Source organism: Nycticebus coucang, chromosome 1, assembly GCF_027406575.1.
Source record: "Nycticebus coucang isolate mNycCou1 chromosome 1, mNycCou1.pri, whole genome shotgun sequence".
Classification (NCBI taxonomy): domain Eukaryota; kingdom Metazoa; phylum Chordata; class Mammalia; order Primates; family Lorisidae; genus Nycticebus; species Nycticebus coucang.
In genome coordinates, this window is record NC_069780.1 from 136,070,679 (window position 1) to 136,093,417 (window position 22,739).

Below are 22,739 nucleotides of genomic sequence, written 5' to 3' on the forward strand. Positions count from 1 at the left end.
ACTTAGTTCTCTTCTAATTATTCCAAAACATAGACCTGGGAATCAAAAATCCTCCAACTGAATTCCAGCTCTGTCACATACCAACTTATGCAAATCATTCAACCTCTCAAATTTTCCCTCATCTGTAAAAAGGGAATGTATCTACTTCAAAGAGTTGCTGAAGATCAAAGTATGCCTGCAAAGTTGTTGGCACAGTATATGCCATAGAGTAAGTGCTCATTAAACATTAAGCATAATTATTTAGTATTTATTTAACAAAGAATTTTCTAACAGCAACTGTATCTATTCCAACCTTCTTAACATCCTAACCTTACTATTACATGCCCATTTATTCATTCATTCAACAAAAATCACAGTTTACAAATAAAGAAAATAATTAGTTTAATACAGAACTTTACACAAGTGCAAAATTTATCTTGTTTGTTTTTTTAAGAGTCCCATGGTATCATAGCTCACAGCAACCTCAGACTCTTGCACTCAAGCGATTCTCTTGCCTCAGCCTCCCAAGTAGCTGGGACTATAGGCACCTGCCACAATGCCTGGCTTTTTTTTAGAGACAAGGTCTCGCTCTGGCCCAGGGTGGTCTCGACCCTGTGAAATCAGGCAATCCATCTGCCTTGGCCTCCCAGAGTGCTAGGATTATAGGTGTGAGCCACCGTGCCCAGCACAAGTGCAAAATGTAAATGTAGAAAGCAACAATGAGAAAAAAAAGTACATACAATTAAAATTCTTTAGCACTTTTCACGAGGGAAATAGTATATAACTTAGCTTTTTAAAGAGTTCACTCATTTAACACTTAAGTGAGAAGGTGTTGATAGAAAGGGAGAAGAAGACAGCATTTTCAAGAGTTATGACATAAAGATAACTAGGTACTAAAGGAAATACAAAGGCCCGTATGGGAAACAGCACACAGTTCAGATAACTTCAGTGAAAGTATGGGAATAGGAATAAAAGAAAGTAAGACCAAAGACTGGTCAGTACCACATCCTTAAAGACTTTGAAATCTAAGACCAGAGTTTAACTTTTATTGTCTGTAATGAAAATTCAAAGATTTATAAGTAGCCCAATTTAAAGTTAATAATTCTATAATCAGAAGATGAATGTATTATTAACATATAAAATGGATTGGAGAAGAAATCTCTACTGTGCCAGTATGAGAAATCTGCAAATTAAAATCAGGCAGATGGAAGAAGCACAGAAACAAGATCTGAAAGGAAAAATACTAATATAATTAAATCAGTAAGATTTCAAAATTAATGAAATTTGGGAAGAGAAAGAAACTAAAGATGATTTAGGTTTCAAATCTTAGTTCTGGCCGGCATAGAGGCGCACACCTATAATCAATGCTAGCATCTGGGAGGCTGAGGCAGGTGGATTGCTTGAGCTCAGGAGTCTGAGACCAGCTTGAGCAAGACCCTGTGTCTCTACTAAACACAGAAAACTAGCTGGATGCTGTGGCAGGTGCCTATAGTCCCAGGTACTTGGGAGACTGAGGCAAAGAGGATCACTTCAGCCCTGGGGTTTGCAGCTGTGAGCTATGACATCAGAGCACTCTACCAAGGGCAACAAAGTTAAGACTGTCTCAAAAAAAAGCCTTAGTTCTATGAACTATATTGACAAAATATGGCTCTCAGACTTCTACAAAGCACTTATTCATCTTCCTAAATTCTATATCATATTTTAACTTCTTTAGTGTACTGAATTATTTTTACCTGTGGAGTAAAATAAATATTTTACAAGAGCATGATACAGTAACTAATAATAGATTAAAGAAATCTGGAAAACTGCACATATGCTGAGTAGGAAAGGGGAATGAAGTATTTATTAGGGGAACAAGGTATTTATTACATTCTATATACTGCAATATGCTTATTAAAACTAGATTTTGAGATGCTCATAAACATTTTCTCATAAAAATAGAAAACAGGATTCCTGTATCCATTTGTTCACAGATATATCCCCAAGTGTCCAGAATAGTGTTTGGTATATACTATTAGCATTCAATAAGTCTATTTGTTGAATGCATGTATGAATGAGAAAAGAAAGCAGTTATTAAATTTTAAGATAGGGTCTTATGTTGCCTCAATGCTCAGAAGGTTCAACATTCTCTCTCAATTTCTCTTTTATTGAAATGACTTTTTGTAGGTAGGTCTACTTTCAAAACTTTAAACAAATTGCAATAGATTAATTTAGTAAATATTATAACTATTTAAAAACCAGTACAAAAATCACTGTATTCATAGCTGAAGGTCAAAAAAAATCTCAATTTATATGTTAACATAAATAACATAAATAATATAAATATAACAGACACATAGAAAATAATACCTGAGATTTTACACAGATTTTTAGGTATTCCCTATTTTTAGGTTTAAGCTCTATTTTATGGTTTGGAAATGTTACTCAGTTCAGGCATATGATATAAAGTTAAAATTACCCTTTACAAACATGAATTTAAAGACAGACTCATCTCTTAAAAAAAAAATTAAAATTTTTTTTTTAAATTAGCTGGAAAGGCTGGGTACAGTGGCTCGTGCCTGTAATCCTAGCACCCTGGGAGGCTAAGGTGGGTGGATTGCTTGAGCTCACAAGTTCTAGACGAGCCTAAACAAAACAAGACCCTGTCTCTGCCAAAAATAGAAAAACTAGCCAGGTGTTGTGGTAGGTGCCTGTGGTCCCAGATACTCAGGAGGCTGAGACAAAAGGACCTCTTGAGGGGTGGGTGCGGTGGCCCATGCCTGTAATCTTAACACTCTGGGAAGCCACGGGGGATGGAATGCTTGAACTCAGGAGTTTAAGACCAGCCTGAGGAAGAGCGAGACCCCATCTCTAAAAATAGCTGAGCATTGTAGTGGGCAACTATAGTCTCAGCTACTAGGGAGGATGAGGCAAGAGGATTATTTGAGCCCAAGAGTTTGAGGTTGCTGTGAGCTATGATGCCACGGCCGATACCAATGGTGACAAAATGAGAGACAGATCTCAAAAAGAAAAAAAAAAAAAAATCAGAGGATCTCCTGAACCCAAAAGACTGAGGTTGCTATGAGCTATGATGACACCATGGCACTCTACCCAGGGTGACAGAGTAAGACTTTGTCTCAAAAAAAAATAAAAAAAAAATTTAGCTGGGTATGGTAGCATGCACCTGTAGTCCCAGCTACCCCTGAGGCTGAATGAGAAAGGAAGATAACGACTCCAGGAGTTCAAATCTGCAGTGAACTATGATTGAGCTATTGCACTTCAGCCTGGGCAGCAAAGCAAGAACTGTCTCAAGAAATAAAATAAATAAAGGCAAATATATTACGAGATGGGAAAATTTGAACATGTTTTCTTGCATGATTTATCATCTTACCAGGTCTTTCCTTCCCGGTGCCTTTGGACTCAGCAAACTTTTGTATCAAACTCTCAACTGTAGTGTTAGCCATGTTATTTATAAATTCTTCATGGACCTATTATTAAAATGGAATAAAGGTAATTTTTTCTTTTTCCACAAATATTCTTACTGTATTTGAGATAAAACTTCCACAGGCAGTTAAAATTCACTACATCAACATATGTAAGCTTGACCCAAGTTTGAGAACTCTCTTACCTAATTTACAATGTTATTAGATTTGTGAGGACCAATCACTACTTACACTAATCCCTTAAATACATCACCTCATAGCCTTAGAAATCAAAGCAGCTTCTTGCTACCATCCTTGAGTATTTTAGAGACATAATTCTTATGATAAATAAAGCTTATATAAACCTATGTGAACAATAAAAATAGTTTTGGTTTTTAATAATAAAGAAGAATAGACTATCTTTCTCTACTATATTCTAATTTACCCCAAACTGTTCATCATTAAACCTCTTTTATATTTTGGAAATATTTCTAAGTACAAGTTCTACCTACTAAGTTGCTGCTCTGAATTTTAAAATAGTAAAACTTGAAAAAAGAAATATTCAAAAATCGGTAATTTCAGAACTATAATATAAAGAAAACTGAGTATAGTTAATTTAAAAAATTAATTTGGGGTGGCGCCTGTGGCTCAAAGAAGTAAGGCACCAGCCCCATATGCTGGAGATGGTGGGTTCAAACCCAGCCCCAGCCCCCCCCAAAAAAAAAAATTAATTTGAATTATTATCCCTGGTAGCTAAATGAACAAAAACCCAGTTTATTTTATATTTAATATATGTAAATACATGTTTTTAATCTGGAATAATTTAGTCATACTTATACATTTGCACAGCATGATAAATATTTTATTATTATTATTTTTTTTTTTTTGTAGAGACAGAGTCTCACTTTACTGCCCTTGGTAGAGTGCCGTGGCATCACACGGCTCACAGCAACTTCCAGCTCTTGGGCTTATGTGATTCTCTTGCCTCAGCCTCCCCAGCAGCTGAGACTACAGGCACCCGCCACAATGCCTGTCTATTTTTTTGTTGCAGGTTGGCCGGGGTTGGGTTTGAACCCACCATCCTCGGTATATGGGGCCGGCGCCCTACTCACTGAGCCACAGGCGCCGCCCATGATAAATATTTTAAAGTGCCATAAATGAGCATAAAATTTTCATAAATGCAAGAAACACAAAGTTAAAAAAAACTCACCTGGCCTATTTGCAAATGAATTTCCTTTATAGCATTTGACAAGGATCTTATAATTTCCTTTATGTGAATGAGATGAGTTTCTTCAATATCTTGAAATTTCTGGGTAGCAAATAGGAAAAGTTACATACTTACAATACATACATATAGATACATACATATATACTCTGGAATCAAAAGAACTTTTAGAAATCATCTCAATAAAAGCTGGATGTGGTGGCACACACATGTAATCCTAGCTACCCAGGAGATTGAGGCAAAAGGATCTCTTGAGCTTAGATCAAGGCCAGCCTAGGCAACATAAAGAGACTCCCATCTCTAAAAAACATAAAATAAAATTTAAAATAATAAAATAAGGTGGCGCCCGTAGCTCAGTAGTTAGGGTGCCAGCTGGCGGGTTCAAACCCAACCCAGGCCAGCTAAAACAACAATGACAACCATAACAGAAAATAGCCGGGCGTTGTTGTGGGCACCTGTAGTCCCAGCTACTCAGGAGGCTAAGGCAAGAGAATCACTTAAGCCCAAGAGTTTGAGGTTGCTGTGAGCTGTGATGCCACGGCACTCTACTGAGTGTGCCATAGTGAGACTTTGTATCAATCAATCAATAAATAAAATAATAAGATAAAAATCATCTCAACATACATAATGAAATTCAATAAGTTATTTTACATAAAGCTTAATAATGCCTCTAGACAAATGGGTTTAGTAAATAAACTAAAATATAGCACTGAGAAAAAATAACTTTTTATTATGCCATTTCTTAGGCAAACCTGAATTCTCCCAGATTCTGAAGATACTATACGTTAAAATCTATAATCATGATCAGAAAATTTAGAAGGAGCTCCAAAAGACAAAAGTGTTAGAAAAGTCAACAGAGAAGAGTTTGAAAAAGAATTAGTTGTACAAAAAAAACCCATAATCTATTTATGGAGACTTTACATATAATCTAGCGCACAGATTTCAGAAATGTCTTATCCTTGAAATGTTATAGCACAATCTCCCAAAAGAGTCTGTGACCAAAGAAATTTGGGAAAGCCTATATTCTCCATCCTGGTAGTTCTCAACTAAAGGATCAGATCACTTACGGAGTGTTTTCAAACTACGAAACACATAGATCCTCCAGTACTACCAGGGGGATGGAGGTGGGAAAAAATAATGTTGTTTGGAAAAAATTTCCAAGTTATTCTGATATTCCCTAAAGAGAAAAACACTACTAGATTGGCTTCACAATAACCATATCAAACCTCTAGGAGATACCGAAATAGTGACACTTTTTTTTCACTTTGCTTAGCACAGCAAATTTCTTTGACCTCACAACCCTTTTGTTTTCTTCTTCCCTGAATATCTATTAATATCTCACAGAACGGGCGGCGCCTGTGGCTCAGTCGGTAAGGCGCCGGCCCCATATACCAAGGGTGGCGGGTTCAAACCCGGCCCCCGCCAAACTGCAACCAAAAAATAGCCGGGCGTTGTGGCGGGCGCCTGTAGTCCCAGCTACTCGGGAGGCTGAGGCAGGAGAATCGCTTAAGCCCAGGAGTTGGAGGTTGCTGTGAGCTGTGTGAGGCCACGGCACTCTACCGAGGGCCATAAAGTGAGACTCTGTCTCTACAAAAAAAATATCTCATAGAACAATAATATTCCTCAAAACAGAATTTGGAAAATGCTGAACTCACTTTCAAACAAAATACATTTGTCATTTCTACTGCACAAACCTGATTACCTAATTCTGCAGCCAAATTAAACTAGTTCTAAGGAATCCTAAATGCCTTATTATTTTTCTCTACTTAATTTATCAAATAACATTCTCTCATATTCCCCATATTTAATATCAAAACTTCTTCAGCACTGAGTTAGATGACGAGAAATCCCTAAGCCAAATGATGTCTACATTTGTATAAAAGGCATAAAATCTCTAAAAAAAAAAGAAAAAAAAACCCAAAATCCCGTTTTGAGGAATAATCATAAATGCAGTTTTGATAGTAATACTACAACAGTACAAAAACTTAAATCAATTTTATTCATGAGAAATGGCAGAATGAAAATGGGATGTTTGTCATTGACTAATTTTGATCAAGTCATTAAGAATATTGTACCAATATTTCAAGATCCTGAATTACTCTCAAGAAGTGAGAAACGTTCAGTCGGAGGATAATTCTATTCAAAGTTAAGAAATGGCCCTCAGCTTAAATTACAGCACATGAAGAAGATATGTTCTCATAGTAGGTAGCCATTAATTTTATATGGATGACTCCTCTAACTCCAAAGAAATGTCTCTTCATTCCTTTTTTAAAAAGCTACACCAAATAAGTCAGATCCTTAATTGCTCAGAAAAACCTTAAAGCATGAATTCACACAGAAACTCAAAGCACAATTCAGATACAATTTTAATTTTAAAACTGTGGAGGTTTTGAAAGGAGAAGGCACTGCTAACTATCCTAATTCCTCAAAATCAGTGACTAATTCAGCAATGGAAAATAAATATAGTCTCACAAGTTTGAGTATAAATAAATGAACTTTATTCAACAAATTAGACAGGCTTTTTCTCCTTTGCAATTTCAAATTCACTGGGTTCACATTTATTGTTACATTAGTTTTTTTTTGAAGTAAGTCATGCAACACGTAAAGATGTTTCAGTCAACAATGGACGCCAAAAACAACAGTGGTCCCCAAAGAGTATAACCGAGATGAAGAATTCCTATGGCTGAATAACAGCAGAGAGGTCTTCATGCAACATATTAGCCACGTGTTTATGGTGATGCTAGTAAACACTACAATGCCAGTCCTATAAAAGTATTGTATAGCACATACAATGATATACAGTATGTGATAATTAACACACTGACTGTCCCACTAGGAAAAAAAAATGTTTTCCTTGGGGTCACAGTGTTTTATTAGATCATACAGGTCAATTTATACACGCATCATGAGTCCCTGGGCTCAAAACTAGCCTAAGTTAATACAATTCACATAGCAGTTAATGTGTTTATAATGATAATATACCCACTGTGTTACTGGTGTTATATATTTACTACCCTATATTTTTAATCATTAGAGTGTACTCCTGCTATGTATTTTTTAAAAGTCAACTGTAAAACAGGCCTCAGGTCTTTCAATATTACAAAAGAAATCATTTCATCATAAGAGGTGACAGCTTCATGAGTAGTATTCACCCCTGAAGAACTTCCAGTGGAACAAAATGTGGAGATGAAAGACAGTGGTGCTGATGATCCTGAGCCTGTGTAGGCCCAGGCTAATGTATGTGTTTGTCTTACATTTAGCAAAAAAGTTAAAAAAAAAAAAAAATACAAAAAACTCATAAAAAAGGATATAAAAAATGTATTTGTACAGTTGTATAATGTGTTTGTGTTTTAAGCTAAGTGTTATCATAAAAGAGTCTAAAAGTTTACAAAGTAAAAAAGTTACAGGCCAGGTGAGGCAGCTCACGACTGTAATCCCACCACTCTGGGAGGCTGAAGTGTGTGGATTGCCAGAGCTCACAGGTTTGAGACCAGCCTGAGCAAATGCGAGACCCTGTGTCTAAAAAATAGGGCATTGTGGCAGGTGCCTGTGGTCCCAGCTACTCAGGAGGCTGAGACAGGAGGATCACTTGAGATCAAGAGTTTGAGTTTGCTGTGAGCTATGATGCCACAGTACTCTACCAAGGGTGACAAAGGGAGACTCTGTCTCAAAAAAAAAAAAAAAAAAAGTTACTGTAAGCTAGAGCTAACTTATTACTGATTTAATTTCTTTTTATCTTTTATACTGTAACTATATCTGTACTGTATCTTCTCTATGCTTACATACACAAATATTTACCATTGTGTTACAACTGCCTAGCATTCGGTACAGTAACAATGATATATAGGTTTGTATCCTATGTAAGTGTGTAATAGGCTATATACCATCTAGGTTTGTATAGTTATTACTCTATGATGTCTGCACAATGATGAAATCACCTAGACACATTTCTCAGAAGAGTATTCCCTTTGTTAAGTGACACACGCACTGTACAATTCTGTCAGCCAATAAAAATATATATAAGTACTCTAATCCTAAAAATCTTTAATCTGAGGATGTTGCTTAGCAAATTTCAAAGTTTCCATAAACTAGCCATCTCACAGCTTTAAAGTAAAAAAACCTCCATATTCTGTTTCAAAGTCTTTTCAAGCGTCCCATTAACTAATCCTGATAAAAGCATGAGTATGAAGAGAAGTCACAATTCAATCATTCTTATTCTCAACCTAAATGAAAAAACGCAAATCACAGATACTCTTAAGTAAATTCTAACCCCTTTACCACAGGGACTCAATTTATCTTTTCCTAAGAGTAAATACAGGTCCTGCCACTCAAATTTTATTTTCACTACACCATCAGGTTCCTTCCTACTGTGATTAGGTCAACCTGATCTAGAACAAAGGAAAAGTGGAGAAGTAAAAGGATTCTTTTAGATTTCTAAATAATCCAAAATAAAGTCTACTCTCTATTAAGAAACAATAGTTAACCTGATCTGCAGTTTTGTGTGTATGATACAGAGAGAGGCTGAGACAGAAACAAAGAAACACAAGAAAAACCAAACATATAAAATATGCTAACCAAAGTATAACATCATCTTTCTTTTAAAACAGCACGGTTACACATCTTCTCAAATAAATTAATGTTTCCATCTTGAAAATAGCAGAACAATTAAAATGCCATTTTGGAAAAAAATGTAATAGGGAAGCAGAATAAGGAGATGGAAAGATGAGTGCTGAATATTCTTTTTCATAAAGTAACATCAACAAACAAAAACCCTGACTCTAACAAATTCTAACTCCTATTTTTTTCAATTTAAGTAATTAAAAGGCAAACATATTCACTGATAGAAACTAATCATTTTAAAGAGAAAATAAATAAATGCTTTATAATTGAGTGCCCCTACAATTTAAAAGACAACAGAGCACTTGCTCAAGTCTGTAATGACTTCAGCTGCTAAAGACAGACTAGACTTGGAGCCTCATTTAACATAACTAAACCCTTCTACTTTAAGCTTCTTTTACAGCTGCCATAACATTACATTTACTCGCTTTCCTCCTTTGGTTTCTCCTACTTGGGTCTCAGCATCTCTTCCTCTACCAAATTCTCCATAATGAGTCTCTCAGAGCGTAGTCCTGAGGCCCTTTCTTCTTCTCAACACACAAACCAAAGGAGACATTACCAGGGCTTTGTGTACTTACAACACCCTATTTCATACAGGCATATAATCCTTTATTCAAAACCTTTGGGACCAGGAGAGTTTGGGAATTCAAAGGTTTTTTACTTTTTTCTTTTTTCTTTTTTTTTTTGAGACAGTCTCAAGCTGACGCCCTGGGTAGAGTACTGTAGTGTCACAGCTCACAGCAACCTCAAACTCTTGGGCTTAAGCGATTCTCTTGCCTCAGCCTCCCAAGTAGCTGGGACTACAGGCACCTGCCACAATGCCCGGGTATTTTGTTGTTGTTGTTGTTGCAGTTGTCATTGCTATTTTAGGTGGCCCGAGCCAGGTTCAAACCCTCCAGCCTCAGTGTACGTGGCTGGTTCCCTAACCACTGAACTATGGGAGCTGCCCAGGTCTTTTACTTTTTAAATAAAGAGAGATGGTATTACAAAAAATACAGTATTTTTCATAAGACTACCAGAAGGATCCATAGTGGCATCTGTTTATCAAACACACATATATTTCTACAGGGAAATATATGTAGGATAAATAAAGACTATAAACAGCCTCATACCACTTCAGATCAAGTTCTGTTGCCAAATCAATCTTTAAAAAAAGCCTTTTGGTTTTCAGAGCTTTTGAGATTCAGAATTGTAGACAAGGGATTATAGTCATCATGTCCAGCCCAGATTACTTGGCTCCTCCAAAATTTCCTACTTGGTATCTCTTAGGAATCTCAAAATTATTATGTTCAAAATTAAACATCTGATTCTCTTCCCTCCCATCAAACTAACAATTGATCTAGTCTTCCCCATTTGTCTCTGTCCAAATAGACTTAACAAGATAAAACCTGGAAGTGATCATCATCTCCCTTAGAATTCCTGAACCCACCCTAACCCTGCCACCTCCAACACCCTCACTTTTTTCCTTCTCTATGTCCACCACACTAGCCTTCACTTGACTACTGGACTACCAATATTCCCTTGGCCATACTATAATCCATTCTTATCAAAAGTGATAGACTTATCTTTTAAAATGAAGATAAGATCACATCCCTGCCTAAAACCCTTTGGTTCAAGCTGCTCTGAGAAGAAAACATAATCTTTACTAAATAAAACCTGGTGCTTACCTACCTCTTTAACCTCATTTCTATCTCTTCAATCTCATTCCTCACTACTATCCCCCTTACTCAGTTTTAGTAAGCATTTTACAACACTAGGCATTCATACCTTCATACCCATGGTCCTCAAAGCTAGGAACACTCTTGCCCTATTACTCATTCCTCAGGCCTCAGTTTTAAATGTCACTTCTGCAAAAAGGCCTTTTATGACTCCCTAATCCAAATTAGGTCACTCCTATTATTCTGTCTCATGTCTGTTTCCTTCGTAACACTTTTAATTTATAAACTTGATATTTAAGCATGTATTCAGTGTCTGTCTCCCTCCCTCTACTCTATAAACTCCACCTGGAACAGGGAGATATTTTTGTTATCTACATATATACTGTATACACCCATCATCTTGCACAGAGCCTATGACATAGTAGGTAAAGATGGATGTGTATATATGTAATACCCAAACCAATATGCAAGGCTTTGGCTTTGGTTTATGAGACATAAATCATTCATCACTTCAAAGTGGAAAACAAAATGAAGGCCTAGAGCTCAAAAAATCTGATTCATTAAGTCCTTCTTTCATACTTACTGAGTGCTGGGAACTATTTTAAATGCTGAGGAACAGTAAACTAAACCAATTAATCCCTGCTTTCCCAGAACTGAGATTTTAGTGAGGGAAGACAGACAATAAAAAATATGGTAAAAGAGCCAATGTGTCTCACTGTGTTCCTAGGCCCTTAGTTATCAGACATGATAACTAAGAATGTTCCAAAAAGTAGTTCATCCACCAGTCTCAGAGAATGAAGACAATATAGACAAGCTGCAGCCAACCCACGATGAACATGCAGCATGAAAAAGAAACAAACCCTTGTTTGTAACCACTGAGACTTCTGGGGCCCTTAGTCACCTCTGCATACCTAAACTGACATGATTGACACAGGAAATAAGATTTCTGGTATGCAAAATAATGGTAAGTGTTAAGGAGGAAAGTAAGAAAGAGGACATGAAGTGTAAGGGTGGAAGTGTTAGGTAAGATTCATAAAAGGCACCCAACTTAAACCAGGTCTGGAGTTATCACAACCTAATAGAAGGCAGACATTTTTGTCTATCTTCCTTCGGCTAAATGTAAATTCTATGAGAGCAAGGGCTTTTAGTTATTTTACTTACATAGTATTAGCACTGAATTACTTCGACTTTTGTCTTAAACAAATAAATTTTAAAATTCATACAAGGCTAACAACCAACACTGTCTTCATTATCTACCAATGCCTTCATTTTACCCAATTATCTTTTTATTTTTTAAGACACAGGGTCTCGCTTTGTCTCACAAGCTGGAGTGCCAGGGTATGGCACTTACTGCAGCCTCAAATTCCTAGGCTCAACCAATCCTCCTGCCTCTGCCTCTCAAGTAGGTAGGACCAACAGGTGCATACCACCACAGTTAGCTAACTTTGGGTTGTTTGTGCTTTTTGTTTTGTTTTCTTTTGAAACAGAGTCCCATTATGTTGCTCACAGTAGAGTGCAGTGGCATCACAGCTCACAGCAACCTCAAACTCTTGGGCTTAAGCGATTCTCTTGCCTCAGCCTCCCAAGTAGCTGGGACTACAGGTGCCTGCCACAATGCCCGGCTATTTTTTTTTTTTTTTTTTTTTTTTTTGGTTGCAGTTGTCATTGTTGTTTAGCAGGCCCGGGCTGGGCTCAAACCCTCCAGCCTTGGTGTATGTGGCTGGGGCCTTACTCACTGAGCTACAGTTGCCGAGCCTGTTTGATTTTTTTTTTTTTTTTAATTGAGACAGGGTCTCACTTTGTCACCCTCTATAGAGTGCTATGGCATCATAACTCACAGCAACCTCAAACTCTTGGGGCTCAAGGGATTCTCTTGTCTCAGCCTCCCTAGTAGCTGGGACTACCGCACCTGCCACAATGCCCAGCTATTTTTTTGTTGTTGTTGTTGTTTAGCAGGCCTACGCCAGGTTCGCACCCACCAGCCCCAGTGCATGTGGCCAGCATGGTAACCACCGAGTTTCAGGCACCCTCCTGTTTTTAGTATTTTATAGAGACAAGATCTTGCTATGTTGCCGAAGCCAGTTTTAAACTCCTGGCCTCAAGTGATCCTTCTGCCTCGATCTCCCAAAGTTCTGAGATTATAGGCATAAACTACTGCACTTTAAACAGTCTCTTCTATTTGTATAATTCCTAGGACATTATAATTATTGTATCTTGGTTCCCAATCTTCAAAAGAAGATGGATTTTTTTAAACAACATCAATAAAACACTGATATTATGGATTTTAGTATTTAGTATTTCTTTTTTTTTTTTGTAGAGACAGAGTCTCACTTTATCGCCCTGGGTAAAGTGCCATGGCATCACACAGCTCACAGCAACCTCCAACTCCTGGGCTTAGGCGATTCTCTTGCCTCAGCCTCCTGAGTAGCTAGGACTACAGGCGCCCGCCACAACGCCTGGCTATATTTTTTGTTGCAGGTTGGCCGGGGCCGGGTTTGAACCCGCCACCCTCGGTATATGGGGCTGGCACCCTACTCACTGAGCCACAGGCGCTGCCCAGTATTTAGTATTTCTAATACTAAAAAATTATATGATAGAAAAATTAACATTTTATCAGTATACACAAATATAAATATCCTGTTTTCCGATTTAAAGCCTTAAAATACCAACCTGAGCTGTTTCTGTCATCTTCTGTTCAAAATCAGCTTTTGCTAATGCATATTTTTCCACATAGAGTTTATAAGTATCTGTAGCTTTCTTAGATTTAACAGCTGCCTGTAATAAAACAAAAACACTTTTAACTGTGCATTTTTTTCTTGCCTAAAACAATACAAAATAACAAATTAAAATCCATTTTAAGAGTTCAATGTGACACATAACTAACTTTAGCGCCTGTTATAAAGCCCTCCATTTTTTGTTATAGTCATACAACTCAGGAATAAAACTATGATTTTCCTTTGTTTTATGGAATGTCCTTATAATAGTTAAAATACTCTCTTTTTATATCCCAGAGTAAGATTATATAATCCAGTTATAATGATACAATGTTACTAAGGATATGTTAACACACTATAAGAATTTCCTGACAATATATAAAATTGTCATAATACTCTCAGAACATGTTTGACACTCCTTTCTACACCTGTGAGTCTTTCTTCCTCCCCCCATACATACACAAATTTCATGTAATGTTTATAATGTCTTAAAGACTATATACCTAGCTCAAAAGTTGAGAGAACTGAAATTTTGAAATTTCTGTTTCCATTATACCCCACAAAACAGAGAAATTTGTTTTTAATCTTTGCCTATTTTTTCAAGACTTATATTTCTGAAGAAAACTGTTACTAAAATGTTAGTTTTACCAAAGTTATTCGACAAAAAATGAATAACAACATTAAACATTAGGCAGTGAAGAACATTAAGATAATTATATAGTAACAATATTGTACAACCTATACATAAATAGCTGGAAACTGATAGAAAGTAACAAAGCCAGAGAAGTCAAGATACATTCTAGAAAAGACAGACATTCAAGGACAGAAAAGATTACATATAGCATACAGGCTGGGGCAGACACATGTTATCATGAAACTTGACTATTTTCAAAGGACTGATCTATCTGTACATAAGAAGATGTGGTAATGAGGGTGGAGTAAGAGTTTAAAGAAGATCAGCCTAGGCAGACTAGCTCATGCTTATAATACCAGCACTTTGGGAGGCCAAGGCAAGAGGATCATTTAAGGCTAGGAGTTTGAGAACAACTCTGACCAACATAGTGAAAACCTATTTGTATTAAAAAATATATACAATTAGCTGTGGTGGTGTCCCCTATAGTCCCAGTTCCTTGGGAGGGTGAAGCAAAACAATTGCTTGAGCCCAGGAGTTTGAGGTTGCAGTAAGCTATGATGATGCCACTGCACTCTAGCCCAGGCAACAGACCAAGATCATCTCAAAAGAAAAATGTTCTGACTCTCCCATTTACAATAGTCCCACCTTATCTGTGGGGGATACATTCCAAGATTCCCCTGTGGATACCTGAAACCCCAGATGGTACTGAACCCTACACTATGCTTTTTCCTATTACATATATACCTGTGATAAAGTTTAATGTGTAAATTAGGGACAGGAGATTAACAATCACTAATAATAAAATAGAACAATTATAACAATATACTACAATAAAAGTTATGTGAAAGTGATCTTTCTCTCAAAATATGTTACTGTACTGTATTGTAGTAACTGAAACCAAGAAAAGGGAAATACAGATAAAAAGGAGAACGATTATACTACCCATTTGACCTTGTCTTTGACTTCTATATAGTTATCTCACTTCTAAAATGGGAACAATACCATCTATTTTTTTAAAGCTGTGGTATCGATGAAATGTTATTATATAAAACGCTCAGGACAAGGTCTGGCACATAGCTAAATTTATAAAATAAATAGTATCCTGCTATTATTACAGTTTCTAACAAGGACTATCATAGGACAAGAATATATGCTGCCATATTTTGCTATTATATAAGGACATATCTGAGTTATTGAGTTGTACTGAGCTGTCCATCCCTGGAGAAAGTGTCTAAAACATGTAAAATTTTCTAGTTTGCTCCTAGAAAACTTTCTTTTATTATTTTTTCTACTTCCAACCTTTTGACAATGTATCACTTCTTATAACATCCCAGCCCTTTCATATAACAATTAGATGAAAAGGATATTTAGAATTTACTAAGTACCCTCCCTGAAAGCCCAGATAACCAAGTTTGCTAGAATTTATTTTAGAAACAATTGTAATGGTATGTTTTCAATTTATACAAGAGCAATAAACAACCTACAGTATTCAATGTATTCAGCACTTCTATGAAACCAACTTATATTTACTCAAAGTTTCTTATGAAAGATGTAACACAACTATAGCCCAGGATGAAGGAGAGAAATGAAGTGGGAAGGGAGGGGAGAGGGAAGGTTTGATAGAGGGAGGGTAAATGGCAGGACCACACCTACGGAGCATATTGCAAGGAGGTGGTGGGTTCAAACCCAGCCCTGGCCAAAAACTGCAAATAATAATAATAATAATAATAATAATTTATGTGCCAGCTATTGATAGACATATGTTGTGATCACTCCTACTAGAGATGTGTACAATTTGAAAGGAAACTTATAAAAACAGAAAATTACAAAAATATAGAAATGATTTAGTAAGTATCTCAAGAATGGAAGAAAAAGTATTCAATGTATTCAGCACTTCTATGAAACCAACTTATATTTACTCAAAGTTTCTTATGAAAGATGTAACACAACTATAGCCCAGGATGAAGGAGAGAAATGAAGTGGGAAGGGAGGGGAGAGGGAAGGTTTGATAGAGGGAGGGTAAATGGCAGGACCACACCTACGGAGCATATTGCAAGGGTACAAGTCAAATCTGTCAAGTGTAGAACATAAATGTCTTGACGCAATGATCAAGGAAATGAGGCGAAAGCTATGCTGATTGGTTTGATGTAAGCACGTCAGATTGTATAAAAAAAATCAACACACTGTACCCCATGTATGCATAAATGTATTCATGATCTATGTGTATATGACTTAATAAAAAAAAAATACTCAAACTACAAAAAAAAAATAAATAAAAGTAATTTATTTCATGAGATCTTACATGTAATCTTCTCTTTCTATGAGTTCTCTTTTTATGGATTTTATACAAAATAAGATACTTTGCTTTCTCAGCTTACCATTCACTCTCTTTAGCCTCTTGTTCTATGCTATTTAATGTCTTTGTTCTCTAAGAAAAAGGAAGCTTCTTGAAGACAGAGGTGATAACATATATTTAAGCTTTAATATCCTTCATAGCATCTAACATGGTAATAAGCTAGGAACTATAACATGTACTATTGTATGTAAATTATCAATTCATACTATGATAGTAAATTAGAAAAACAAACATTTGGACCAATCATTTAAAAAGAAAGAATTTATTCTAAAGCTTATAGCTAAAACAAACTCAAAGTAATTTTTATTATGAACTGAAAAAATCCCAGTAAGATTTTGTTCTGATTATTTTCTAAGTAAACATACACAATACAATGATGGTTTCTGATTCACAAGGAATTTATAACCTAATTTTAAAAAGGAGGTGACTGCCTAAAGGAACATTACTTTTTTTTTTTTAAATCATAACTGTATACAATGATATGATTATGGGGCATCATACACTCACAGGAACATTACTTTTTATAAAAGAAATGTATTTCTAGAGTACAAACCAACTAAATATTTCACAACTTATTCATCATACGTTATAGATCTTTTTTTTTTTTTTTTTGTGGTTTTTGGCCGGGGCTGGGTTTGAACCCGCCACCTCCAGCATATGGGACCGGTGCCCTACTCCTTGAGCCACAGGCGCCGCCCTACGTTATAGATCTTTAATGGAAAAAGCTCCTACAGCATAATTTCCTCTTCCTATACTCAAATAGGATCTAAAATTCCAACTATTTTTGCTACTCAAATCCTTACGGAGTCAAAAGGATTAACAATATTAATTTAAAATATTTACACCAGCATATTTTCTTACCAAGATGGTCTCACCATAAATCTTGGTCTAACCATTCAACTCAGCATACTAACTTATTTGTTTACTACTTCTGGCCATAAAATTATCTTTACCTCAATGGTTAAGATCTGGATCTACTCAAAATGATAAACAGGTAAGTTTTGTGGGGCATACACTCTGATACCAGGAAACTATAAAATTCCATTTCTCTTATTCAAAAGCATGAAAGAAGAAAAAGGATACCCTTTTTTAAGCTCCAACTTATATTTTTTACACCAGCTCTCACTCCTGAAAGGTAAAATGAATATGCCAATAATGTAAGGAAATTATAAACCAGCTTTGAGAAGCATCCTGGAGCTGGGTGCGGTAGCTCACTCTTGAAATCCTACACTCTGAGAGTCTGAGGTAGGAAGATCACTTGAGCTCAGGAGTTCAAGACCAGCCTGAGCAAAAGCGAGACCTCATCTCTACTAAAAACAGAAAAAATGTTTTTAAAAAGTTAAAAAAAGGTAGAAAAATTAGCCAGTGTTGTGGTGGGCATCTCTAAGTCCCAGCTACTCAAGACAGTGAGACAGGAGGATCTTTTTTCTTGAACCCAAGAGTTTGAGGTTACTGTGAGCTAGGCTGACACAGCACTCTAGCCTGAGGCAACAGAGTGAAACTGTCTCAAAAAAAAAAGAAAGAAAGAAAAGAAAGGAAACATCTTTAAAAAACTTAAAAAGCACTAACTAATAATAAGGAATGAAATTTTAAAAATAATTTGTCGATTTACAAGCTGTTTTAAGAAGGACAAAAACAAATTTAAAGAAAACTGAGTATTATATAAAAGGATGTAGAGGTAATTTTAGACTATTTTGTACTAGAAACATCTGTATTTTTTAAAAGCAACAAACATCTCTCATTGGAAATTAGAGTACACAACAATACTAAATTATTAAGTCAAAACAACTTTTTAAATAGCATATATGCTTAGCAGTACTATAAATTCTTAAGGCAGAATTACAGAAAACAGAATGCCCTGGCAGTAACAAACTTGGCCACTTTTGTAAAGTCATTACTAAAAAGGAAGTTAAAGCATTTGTTTTTAAAAGGAAACTATGCTTGGAAAGCAACAGTTACATTTCTTCTCATAAATAAAAGAATGGCTTTTATACATAAGCCTATTGATAATAAGACAAATCCCAAATTCTATTCATTTTCTTAGCATTACAAATTAATTTATTGATACATTATCACAAATATTTCTGCTTAAGCGCCTATAACTTTTCTAGTACAATCTTGAGAAACAAATAAATACATATAAAAATAAGTACTTAGTCATTGTCCATAAACATGAGCTACTAGATTATGTTTGAAAAAAATAAGTATTTGTGAACGAGGATGAGAAGCATACTATCTTATAAAGGCCATAGTATTTACATTTTCAAGTTCACCAAAGGAAAAATGACTCAGAGAACTTGCCTTAAAAAAAAGATCTACATTTATGTTAATAAAAAGCTTATTATTATAGGCCAAAATAAATTACTTACTAAGACCTAGATTAGAATATACTATAAATTAGAGCACCCACTAACAACATCTAGCATCACAAGCAGAGATGCCACCTCTAAGCAGACCAATTAGAGAAAAGCACCCCTTACTCTGAGTTGCCCATCCAAGGAAAGACAAATGAAACATAGGCTAGATTTCAACCACCAACTTAAAACCCTTGAATATAACCATGGCTTATTCCTAAATGAGATACATGTACATACCACATGAAACAAGTGAATGGTTAGTTCAAAATATTTTAGAAGGAGGAAAAAACCTACTTTCAATTAAAGTCTGAGTGGGGGAAAAGGTTGTGGTTTACCACAATGCAACTAAATGTGGTCAAAGTCAGCAATAAATCACCCACAACATATACTCAAAGCTTATCTTTTAGTATCTATGCCTTTCCAAGTATAACAAAATCTTGCTTCAAAAAATTTTTTTACCTCATTGTTAAATCTTATACTGAGCAGTTATCTCATGAATTATCTTACTCTAAAAATATCCTGCAAATGTGTCACTGACATACAAAATGATTTTCATGTGTTAGCTAATCTATTTACCAGATAACACATTTTATAAATCTCCTATGTTAGTTAGGTAAATCACTATTGGAGTACCCTGTCTTCATTTTTATTTTTTAAATTTTTATGACTCAGAGAATTTTCTATGCCTTTCTTTCCTCTATTCATTCTGATACCTGTCAACTGAAAGGTTAAATAACAGGCACTGTAACATAACAAAATTTAAAGTTCATTTTATTCTAAGTAAAGTTTGAGGATTAACATCCTGGGAGCACAGACTCAGCACAAAACCACAAATGAGCTTTCCAATGAGCTACATAAGACATAGTACTTATAAATCTGAAAATGAAGAAGGGGGCAGGAAGCAAAGAAAATGGGGGGCAGGAAGAAGGGGGCAGGAAGCAAAGATGGCGTTGTTAGAATTCTAACAGATACTGTTCCACGGTGATCAGGCCTATGGAAACCTACCCATGAAGGCCAAAGCAGCTGACAGGCTGCAGAAAGATTCTTCATACCCAGATTCTCAGAAAGAAACATTTAATAGGAACTTATGAACACAAGCCATGTCTCAGATGGCCAAGAGACAAGATGGAGCTCCAACTGTCTTCATTTTAAAATGAGATCATATTTTAATGTGATACAGTCTTGTATGTCAAAGTGCTTTGAAACCACAAAGGTGCTATTTTTATTATAATTACCTTCTCTATTTCTCTTTGTGTAGCTCCTTCCTTTTTCAAACGCTCCTGTTCTACACATTTGGCATTGTAATTTTCCTTGGATTTCTGGAGAGCCTGAGTTATGCTCTGAATGGTTTGGACAGCTTCCAGAGTTCCTGCAACTTCTTCTTTAGTCTGTTTGGTATGAAATGATTCATCAAAATGACTGAACTGTAAAACACTCAATATTTGACCAATCAATCCTTTAATAAGAAAAAAAAACTGATACCTTTTTATGAGATTTTACTTGTTCTTCTCCATACTTCTGAACTTCCTTTATTAATTCTTGTAATTTTCTAACAAGATCCAAGTGACAATTTGCTAATTTCTCTGTAGATGTTTTGAACACATCCCACACTGGTGCAAATGTTCTAAGGAAAAGGAAAAACATGGCAATAATCTACTAAAAGGAAAAAAAAGTTTAAGGTTCTAAGGTGAAACCAATAGAAATAATAACGGTATATCCAGGAATCTTTTTAGGCAATAGATAAAATTAAGATAAATAATGAATGAAATGACTAAGAAACTGTCTTTGACTTTTGATTTCTGGTTATTTAAAATATTTTTGGACCTCAGACACATAGAAATGGGTTAATTGCATATCACAGGTCTTGCCACAGCCCCCTCTTACTTAATTATATTGTGTTAATTGCTGAGCTCACTGGTTAATTTACATGTCTCCTAGCACTCTGGGAGGCCAAGGCAGGTGGACTGCTTGAGCTCACAAGTTCCAGACCAGCCTGAGCAAAAGCAAGACCCCGTCTCTACAAAAATAGAAAAACTGAGGTAAGAGGATAGCTTGAGCCCAAGAGTTGGAGGTTGCTGTGAGCTGTGACGGCACAGCACTCTACCCAAGACAACAGCTTGAGACCCTGTCTCAAAAAAAAAAAGTTTACATTTCTATCAGAAGCTCTTCTATCACCATCTATTTTTATTAAAAGTTAACTACATTGGGCAGCACCTGTGACTCAGTGAGTAGAGTGCCGGCCCCATATACCGAGGGTGGAGGGTTCGAACCCAGCCCTGGCCAAACTGCACCAAAAAAGAAAAAAAACAAAAATTAACTACATTATCCAACTTCAACTTAAAACTATTTAGTACTTCATTTAAAATGCTTCATCAGTGGCGGGTGCCTGTAGTCCCAGCCACTCGGGAGGCTGAGGCAAGAGAATCGCTTAAGCCCAGGAGTTGGAGGTTGCTATGAGCTGCGTGAAGGCCACGGCACTCTACCGAGGGCCATAAAGTGAGACTCTGTCTCTACAAAAAAAAATAAATAAATAAAATGCTTCATCAAAAATAACATTTCTCTGAATTTAAGCAAGCAAGTCAAATTTCTACACATGATTTTTAAGTGTCATCATCATTAATAATTATATAAGAATTATTTTAGGGCAGTTATCAGAAACTTCTGGTTGGGTAGTATAATTTTATCTACCTATATACTTAAATACAATACAGTAATAAGAATCATCTTTCTACTACAGGGTATGGGCTACCAGTTTTTCTCAGTATTAAGGATTTAAAATGTTCATTAGGCTCAAGTGCATCTAAGAATTACTATATTCTCGTATCTTGAATATGTAGGATGCCAATGGTTAGTATAAACTGATTTGGTCAGTGGATAATGATCTAAGGATAATTTTGTCCTATGCTTTGCTCAAGCATGGCTTTAAAGTAGTCTCTACAATAAAATTTCGAATAGAAAACAAAAAATAGCAGCATTACTCACTAAAGCAAGAAGGGAAAGAAAGCAATTACTTATTCTAACATGTACTCTGTGCCAATTATTATACCTGCTACCCAGCAGGAAAGTTAGCTGGCAATAATCATTTTATGCATTACTAAGAAGTTCAAAAAGGATAATTAAAATCCTTAGAAAAGGACTGTTCTGATTAGATTTCAGCTCACAATGTAAAAATCTAATCAGTACTAAATCTGGCAAGTAGTAGATGGAAAATTTCAAGAGAAAAAGACACCTGAAAATTATCTACTCACTAAAGCACCAAAATACATGTACCTGACTTCATGTAAACCTGATATATGATAGTGTAGACTTCACAAAGAAGATAAGACAGAGTATTCCCTTACTTTACTAAAGGATTCTTTACACTACAAAGAATTCAACATAAGATTTCTTTACATACAGGTTTCATTAGGGATTTCAAATATTCAATTTGTAAAAGTTCAGTATACATAATATTTTTCTGGTCAAGTAATATACATTACTAAATGTACTAATAAGACTAAGAAAGAAAACTGACAAATCCAAAAGGTGTTTAAATACAACTGAAAGCAGGCCAGGTGCAGTGGCTCACGCCTGTAATCCCAGCACTCTGGGAGGCCAAGGCCAGTGGACTGTCTGACCTCACAGGTTTAAGACCAGCCTGAGCCAGAGCAAGACCTCATCTCTAAAAATAGCTGGTGTTGTGGCAGGCACCTGCAGTCCCAGCTACTTGGGAGGTTGAAGCAAGAGAATCGCTTATGCCCAAGAGTTTTGAGGTTGCTGTGAACTGTAACACCATGGCACTCTACCAGGGGTAACAAA

General features: G+C 35.9%; 1 protein-coding gene across 1 annotated transcript in view; it reads right to left on the minus strand.

Annotated features, from left to right (window-relative positions):
* FCHO2 (FCH and mu domain containing endocytic adaptor 2) overlaps nucleotides 1–22,739 on the minus strand; it is a 149,189-nt gene that overhangs the window by 87,191 nt on the left and 39,259 nt on the right. The window contains exons 7-11 of the mRNA XM_053598655.1: nucleotides 20,424–20,565; nucleotides 20,177–20,329; nucleotides 13,551–13,655; nucleotides 4,591–4,689; nucleotides 3,350–3,446 (exon numbers count right to left, since the gene is read on the minus strand). Of these exons, the coding sequence (XP_053454630.1) occupies nucleotides 3,350–3,446; nucleotides 4,591–4,689; nucleotides 13,551–13,655; nucleotides 20,177–20,329; nucleotides 20,424–20,565 (596 nt within the window). The remainder of the gene's footprint in view (nucleotides 1–3,349; nucleotides 3,447–4,590; nucleotides 4,690–13,550; nucleotides 13,656–20,176; nucleotides 20,330–20,423; nucleotides 20,566–22,739) is intronic.